The sequence below is a fragment of the Vanessa atalanta genome, chromosome 24 (assembly GCF_905147765.1).
Source record: "Vanessa atalanta chromosome 24, ilVanAtal1.2, whole genome shotgun sequence".
NCBI lineage: Eukaryota > Metazoa > Arthropoda > Insecta > Lepidoptera > Nymphalidae > Vanessa > Vanessa atalanta.
The window spans coordinates 5,652,481-5,661,188 of NC_061894.1; the positions used below are offsets into that span (position 1 = coordinate 5,652,481).

The 8,708-nt window shown below is 32.2% G+C and overlaps 1 protein-coding gene across 1 annotated transcript; it reads left to right on the plus strand.

Moving 5' to 3' along the window:
* Window positions 1-729: 729 nt before the first annotated feature.
* LOC125073293 (ceramide glucosyltransferase) lies at window positions 730-7,574 on the plus strand. Its single transcript, XM_047684063.1, has one exon. It carries the CDS (start codon window positions 993-995, stop codon window positions 2,184-2,186), a length of 1,194 nt encoding a protein of 397 aa, XP_047540019.1. The 5' UTR covers window positions 730-992; the 3' UTR covers window positions 2,187-7,574.
* Window positions 7,575-8,708: the final 1,134 nt, after the last annotated feature.

The window sequence follows — 8,708 nt, forward strand, 5'->3', positions numbered from 1 at the left end:
CATATTTTCCCGCTAAGAAATCAAGAAAAGCAAAAATAAAACCATAGACATAAGTGACTTATATCCTATTATTATACGTTTTTTTCTCAGGCAAGACAAATGACAACGCTTAAAAAAACTTATTTAATTATCCTATTATGTATAGGTGCTGGTACTTTTTAAAACTACGACCAAAAAAATTAAATCCGTTGGTAATAAGGTATAGATTTTTTCAATATTATATAATATAATTTTTAGCCACAATTAATAGTTATTATTAATCATGGATGGTTATGGGCAACTTCAAATGTACTTAAATTAAATAATTAATTTAACGATGATTTATCAATTAAAAAAATATAATTTATCAATTAATAAATACATGGTGGTATCGATCAGTAATTATTTCAATATATATTAATTCGTTATAAATAACTATTTATTATGTGCTCAAAAATTAAAACAATAAATTAATAATTTTATATGGTAATTTAAATGCGAACAGATAAAATGGTACACGACAGCTTTTCATTTTTGCCCTAATATTCTAAGAGCAAGTAAGTATTATTTCCATATAAAAATAATTATTTACTACAATAACAATATATATAAATTTGCTTGCATTGTTATTATAATAGTTGTAAATTGGTATGTTTATACAAATCCAAATTCAATACTCAATGCGAAATGTTTTTACTATGGCAACACTGATATGCGACAACGACTTTCCAAGTCTTCAGAAATGACGGGCGGCGGTTGGTTCTATTGGTTGTGTTATATGGTTCATTATAAATTTGTGATAAAGGCTATCGAAAAATTATGAAAAACATTGAGATAGTAAATATGTCGTGATAACGTATGGTGAATCATACGCGTACGCATGCACCTTGTCTGCCACTTCGTATTTTATTACTTCAGTGTTATGATCGCATCATAGCGCACGGTTCTAGACACTCGAAACCAGTCGATATTATGTGGCCCGAACGTGAGAACGACATAAGAGTTTTACAATTATGATGCCTATGGTGTACACAGTGTATGGTTTTGCTATATTTTTTATGATTGCGTGGATTTGTTTGTGGTTAATTCATATAATGGCTCTGTCATATTCGAAGTGGAAATTGCACCGGACTGTGGACCGGTCGCCACCGGAACAACCATATCTCGGAGTTTCTATCCTGAAGCCTCTCACCGGAGTCGATCCTAACTTGTTTTCAAACCTGGAAACGTATTTTACGTTAGACTACCCGACCTACGAGTTGCTCTTTTGTGTGGAAAACGAGCACGACCCAGCTGTGATGCTCGTCAACAGTCTAATGCAGAAGTTTCCTCAAGTGGATGCAAGATTATTCGTAGGCGGATTGTGTGTTGGTGTGAACCCTAAAATTAATAACATGCAGCCGGCGTACTTGGCGGCAAAGTATCCGTTAATATTAGTGAGTGATTCTGGTATCCGCATGCGAGAGGACACATTACTGGACATGGTCCAGCATATGAAGGAAGATGTTGCGATTGTACATCAGTTGCCGTTTGTTTGTGATGCCGACGGTTTCGCGGCTGTGTACGAGAAGGTGTACTTCGGCACAGCGCAGGCGCGTATGTATCTCGGCGCCGACTTTCTCGGTATCAATTGTCATGTTGGTATGTCGTCGCTGGTACGACGATGCGCACTGGAGGAAGCCGGTGGCCTAGCAGCATTCGGCGAGTATTTGGCCGAAGATTATTTTATGGCCAAGGCTGTTGTATCTCGAGGATGGCGTATGCGTGTAGCATCGTTGCCGGCACAGCAAAATAGTGGCGCGAAATCGGTGGGTGCACTTCAAGCGCGTCTCAAGCGCTGGGCGCGATTACGTATAGCGATGGTGCCGACGACAGCTCTACTAGAACCGCTGAGTGAGTGTCTCCCCCTCGGCGCTGGCGCCGCATGGGCTGCAGGAGAGCTCTTCGGTGCGGAGCCTCTACCCTTCTTCTTAGTGCATGTGCTAGTGTGGTTCTTATCGGACTGGTTAATGTTGCGTTCAGTGCAAAATGGCTCACCTCCTATTACGAAAGTTGAGTTTCTGCTCGGGTGGGTGTGGAGCGAGTGCTGCGCGCCATTTGTGCTGGCTGCGGCACTGCTTAACCCTGAGATATCGTGGCGGACTCGCAGTTATCGACTGGACTGGGGCGGCCGCGCCCATGAGCTCAAACCAAAACTTAAATTTTGAGCCCCATACCCTCCCTTATTGAAAGCTTTAATTTGATGTACGTAGTTTATGTTACATTATGTATGTTGAATGAGTACATTTTCAGAGACCCTGAATTTGATTGAATGTTTATAATTATTATATTAGTATTAAGTTTTTGATTTTAATTATTATTTATAATTTTGAAATGAATGGTGGATACTTGTTATTCTTGTTTTAGAGTTTTGTATGTTTATAGATTAAAATAATTGTCAGCTGTTGCATAATTATTTTCTGGTAGTTAATTGCCAATAATGATCTGCCATATTGAGTTTAAATTTCATGTACATATTAAATTAATAAATGAGCGAAAAAGGTAACTGGTATGTGTATGCACTGTGATTCATTCGCTTATCAACAATGAATAGCGAAGATTCCTCACTCTGCTCACTTGAATTTTTAAAGAGTGAATCATTTTTTGTAACGCTGACCTGCTTTTGCAGTAAGTACAAGTTTTATTGATCAAGAACAAAAGGCCGACATTCTCATCACAAATATGTATAAAACTGTAATTTGTAATCATTGCTTATTTTAAAACAAAAGTACATTCTATATAAAGTACAAAACAAACTCTTGTATTCATTGTTAATTTATTCGCCTTTCAAAAATTACATTACCAATGTTACTAAGTAAATAAAAAACAACTGCAATTCTAAATATGAGTGAACAGGGTTTATCTCTCTAATAATATTTTTTAATACTATCCAAGTTTTTGAATTTTATTTTTTCTGTACCTTTGGACTAGGAGTGTTAAAAGAAATAATTATCTGTGCACATTGGAAATGGGACCAAAAAGGTTGAATTATATTTTAATGGTAAAAAATTATTATAAAAGACAGTATTAATTTCTCATGTGATTATTCTTTTTTTTTTTTTTTTCAATGAACGGTATTGAGAGAAAAGACTGTATTTTCTAATGTAGCTGTGTCCAAAGGTACTTAATTTTGTTGTGATTATATTAAGAAGTTTTATTCTTTTATTTTTTGGAGGTTTTTACTGTGCCATGATTACTTGCTTCGGTTCTATGTATGCATGCATATTATTCCTTGTGCATAACTTCACTTTGGGCTCTAAATTCACAGGATATGAAATAGGCCTTAACCAACTAAATTTTATAATGCATTTACTTCAACGATACAACAATACAGGCATAATGTTGTAAAAAATATGATAATTAAACTATTTTGAGTCTTTGTTTCATAGTTGAAGATATATTATACTGAAATTTTAAAGCTGACTTTTCACTATGATGTATAATATAAAGTAATAATACACAGTTTAATTTTACATAGAATAATATACAAATAAGTTTGAATATATAGTCCAGTCCATGTATAACACATATTTTATTGTTTTATGTTATATTAAGCTTATCGAACCCACACACCCTTTCATGCCCGTATTAATCTTGCTTGTTATCTGACAGAGCATTGTATATATTGCTGGTTTTACGGATCAAATATATTATCTCTTAGTGTCTTAGTGGAAATGCCAATCATATGTGATGTAATTTATATCTAGGTTGTAATGTATATTATATTTATTAGTGAAAAGCCAGCTTATGTAGACATCATAAAGGTATGCAGTCAACTCATATTACTCATTTGTGGTAATTTTAAATTGGTAACCTTGCGACTCGCCTTCTGTCTAATAATTTACATACATAACATATAAACTGGATTTTCCTGTCCAATCTGTCTAGCCCTCAATGAATTGAAGTGTCATAACTAATTTCTGAAAGAATTTTAGTTGTATGTTTGAAAGACAAATTAAATATATATAGTCAAAGAATTTCATTCATTGCTGTTATTTATTTTCAAAAATACTATTGACTTTATATGTCCCAATCAACTGGTTCAATTAGCCTTTGATTAACAGCCTAGCCACTTTATTAATAGAATAAGTGCTTTCGTGAAAATAAGTTTAGTTATCAAGAATTTCGATCTTCCTGAGCGTTTTACAGGTACTGCTGTAGGACCGACTAGGTCACATAGATTTAGAGAGTTAATAGAGTCGTTATTTAATCACTCAATTAAAAAACAAATGAGGGTAAACAAGCAAATGAACCTATTCTATGAACGGAAGATGTATTGGCCGAAGGCATTTAGATGATTTAGGCCGCTAGTTGAACGGCGTCGCTTAACCAATGGCTAAGAGTTTCGTTTTAATTTTAATTTCTGTTATTTAAATGATTAATTCTGGCTAATTAAGCTAGTTGCCTGCGACATACACTAAGTATTGCCAAACTCGTAAATGGACGCTATACGAACTATTCCTAAAGTTCAGAGTACATAGTAATATTAGATAATTTTATATCAAACGCCTAATCGAAATTAAACGATGATTTAATGTGTTGATGAGGGTATTAAATATCTATTTGATAAGCCTTTCAGAAGCTAGCTGGTCAATCTTTTAGATTAGGTCGATTTTAGTTGATGTATACATATAAGCATTCCTTTTATTTTTTGATTGACCTTGGGCTCTAAGTTTCCAAGTCTCTAAAATTCCGTAACGAGGACAACGCACGTAAAATCTTATCGCTTATATAATCAGCGGTAATCTAAAATTTGATTCTAAGTTTCCAGTTATCATTTTATGAATATCTGATTTGTTTTAATATAATTTTGTTGAATGGATATGTTCAATCATGATAAATTATTTGAAACATTATACTAAAAAGATGACAGGATAATGGGAAAAGATGGTTGACTTTCACAGATTGCTCTTACACTAATGTACTTATTTCATTGAATATATTGTAGATATTTGTAACAATTATTACTAATAGATTTCGAAACCGACAAAGTAGAAAGTGACAGAATCAACAAAAACTAAAAAGTACGACCGTTTCATTAGAAGTTACGCAAACTGTAAACGAAAGAACTATGAAAAATTTAATTTCAGTAAGTGTAAAATACAATTGCTAAAATTTTTATTTGTAGATATGAAATTATAATTTAAAAAAAAAAAACATGTGGACTGTTACGGATAATGCCTATTATAAGTCATAAGGTTTCTTTTTAATTCGAATTTTAAATTACTTTTATTCTTGGCATTTGAGATTAAGGTAATGAGATAATTACATATTGAAAAAGATATATTTTTCTTTAATTATTGTTTTAGCAAAAGCAAAAATATTACGACCTAGCAACGGCTACATTAGAAAAAAAATTATTAATTTTTAACAATTATTTGTACGATATCAACGTATATTTTCATATGATTTTAATAAAATAATAGAAAGTCTTATCGTAAAAAGGAATGCTTTATATGAGAATAGAGTCTGTATCAATTATTTTGTCCAATTGCTTATTTTTCAATAAACATTCATTATATTCAATTTATTAACGAGATGTATTAATAACACAGGGTTTGGGGCGAACTACAGTCATAGTTAGATACAATATTTGCATTGTTATTGTTACGTAATACATACATCGAACCACTCAGAAAGTCGATTCTTATTGGATTCATACTCAATCCCTTTTTAATCCTTTTATATAAACATAACGCAATGTAAAAAGAAAATACTTTAAAAGGACTCGTTTGATATACGTATAATTAGTTTATTATATAAATTTATGATTACGTAAAATGACATTTTATCGCTAGACACGTTTTGTTCTTAAAACTTCATGTTATTAAAAAAACTGAAATAAATTTCAACGAACGAATATATTTCATTTGTTTTTCTTTCCGCTAAATTGATGTAATAGTGTTGTTAATACCGATATATACAACTATCGATAATAAATAATTGACACCTCGCTAATGTTAGAGCAAAACGTCGTGTCTAAAAAGAAAATTCAAACTATAAAATTCTTGGTAATAATATAACGATAATCACGGCTAACGGCATTATTTATAAATTAGTTTAGCGCTCGTGTTTTCTCTTCTGTCATCATTTATTTGACCCCCTAAACAATAGTAAGAGGTAATTCCGTTAACTATCAGTTACAATGGATTGATATTAGAAATATGAAAATTTTATTTACTAATTTAAAAATATATATATCAGATTTTATGATCTGCTATGGATCTAATTAAAGTTATAATTTAAAATACGGCTTTTGCTCTAACAATAACGTTTGTAAGTTTGCGCGAGTTAATCAAAAAATAATTTGACATTTAAACTTTAAAAAAGAAATATATGAACTAAAATTATTAAACAAAAAAAAAAAAATTATAAATTCTTGGTTTAAAAAAAAATACAAGGCCACGGGTCAGAAGTGGATGAAACTTTGCTTCTTAAGCGTCGTACTTAAATCGACCTTGAAAATAAGCAAAAAAATTTTCCCTTGGTTAACTTGTGTACGCGTACGCGTGTACGCGCGCTTAAAACTATCCTGTGACTTTAAAAATTTCTGAGCCTCGCTAGTATTATATAAATAACCAGTATATGCCTGAATACAGATCAATACTCAAATGTATAATAAAAAAAATAGTACCTTAAAATTATTTCGCTTGTTTTTGGGGCCATATTACATGTTTATTTAAATAGAATTGGTACATTGATAAATTACCGTCTTATGTCTTTTGATATTATATTTTGTTGTAATCAGAGCTGGCTTCTGCTATTCTGGATATCTTCCTTGTTATACCAATGACCTTGTAGCTGACGGACGCTCACGAGGCAAGTTTAGCCCGTACCCAGATGGCTAAGGCTTTTCAGGAAGAGCTCCTATTCTAGCTATCCAGGAGCTCCAGATTTAAAATATATATTTTTAAAAATCGCTTTTATTTGGCATTAACTATGATTGCATTTTATTGTAAATATTTGAAGTTGTTTATTTTGAAATTCATTACGAACAAACAAATTATATTGGTTAGGGACAAAACACCGACACCTTGAAGTCGAAGCAAACAGCTCAGCTCACCTGAGTGGTTTTTTTGTCTAATCTCTCGATTGCTTACCTTTTAAGCCCATATGAGCAGAGCGCCTGGATCGCTCTCATCAAAGCCATCTCTGATTACAATAGTTTTATTGCTTATATCATTTTCATAGTTCTGGGGACAATTCTACTGACAGAGCGTTACTTTATCGTAAATCGTTGCCGGTTTTTTTTCATATTATTTAAATGAATTATTCACTTTTTTTTAAATTCACAATTAGCTTTGGCTTTGACCTTGTGATATATGGTAACACCGTATTCTATTAGATACAGAATAGTCGAAGATTGTAATAGAATCGGGAACGTATCTTCAACGATTTAATAAGTAGAATTGACCCCCTGGTACCGTTTACAATTGTACGTATTCTATTAAAATATGCATAATATCACATGCGGATCGAATGTAGAATTGATGTAGAATTTGTGTATTGTACCTGATAACGGCGACTTTTAATAAAAAATATCAGTATGTTTGGAATTTATTTGTGTATTATCTCCTTACCAATAGCCTGTAAGTATATTATTTATCAGATTTTAATTGCGGAGTAAAACAAATTTTCTTTCTATATTATTGAAATATTTATTTGGCTGTGAGTTTTTTTATGTTATGGGTATTTTTTATAGTGTAGTTAGGTGGACGGCGTTGGTAAGTGGTTATCACCGCCCGCTAGACATTAGCATTAAAATCATTCGCTATATCTACAGCGCGGAACCAACCTTGGGAACTGAATTAAAGATGTTATGTCCCTTGTGCCTGTAGTTACACTGGCTTACTCACTCTTCAATCCGGAATACTAAGTATTGCTGTTTGGGAGTACAAAGTAATGAGTGGACTCCTACCCAGACGTCCCAGGGATTGTGGGGCGATAGCTGCATATAAGAAATTGATAATGGTCTCATTTTCCAGTCGTAGATGCGCAGTAAATTAAAGAGGATTCTTGATAGCGTTTTACTAAATTGTTACGAATTAACAAAGAATTTCTTTTCAAAAAAGTTACTGGTCGGTTAGAAAATAATTAAAAACGTAAACAAAATGAAACTAAATTGCTTTCGACAAACTCCAATATAAACTAAACTAATGTATACTACCTATTTAATATTGAAAAAGTAATTTAAAAGAGGTTTCATCGTTTTGGTGCCAAATGAAGATGAGCGACTAGTTTTGATTACTTTTTACTGTAAACTTTAGAAGGAAATGAAATCAAAACAAATCTGTCATAGGTTTCTAAATTCAAAAAAATATTTTGAATAAACTCGAAGTTTCGCGGGAGACCCTTCACTATGAATGTATCAAAAACTTCTGTACTGAGTATATTAATTATTCAAGTAGGTAATTAAAAATCAATGGCCGCCGTTGATATTATCAACTGCATCGTAGGTTCACAAAACAGTTTATATACTTATTGATTTTGATTTTATATAAAGATTTATATAATTTTTTTACAATAATTCATATAAATTTTACAGGAACTAAGTTGTTTTTTTGTATTATAATCACACTAAGCCTCTATAGTCTTGATTATTTATTAATATTCCATATACCGAGCCAAAATGGCACAGTGGTTAAAATATGTGAATCTCAACGATTATGGGTGCAAAGAGAAGCGCCATT

Coding starts and splice junctions, on each gene's coding strand:
- LOC125073293 (XM_047684063.1), top strand. CDS start 993: ATGATGCCTATGGTGTACACAGTGTATGGTTTTGCTATATTTTTTATG.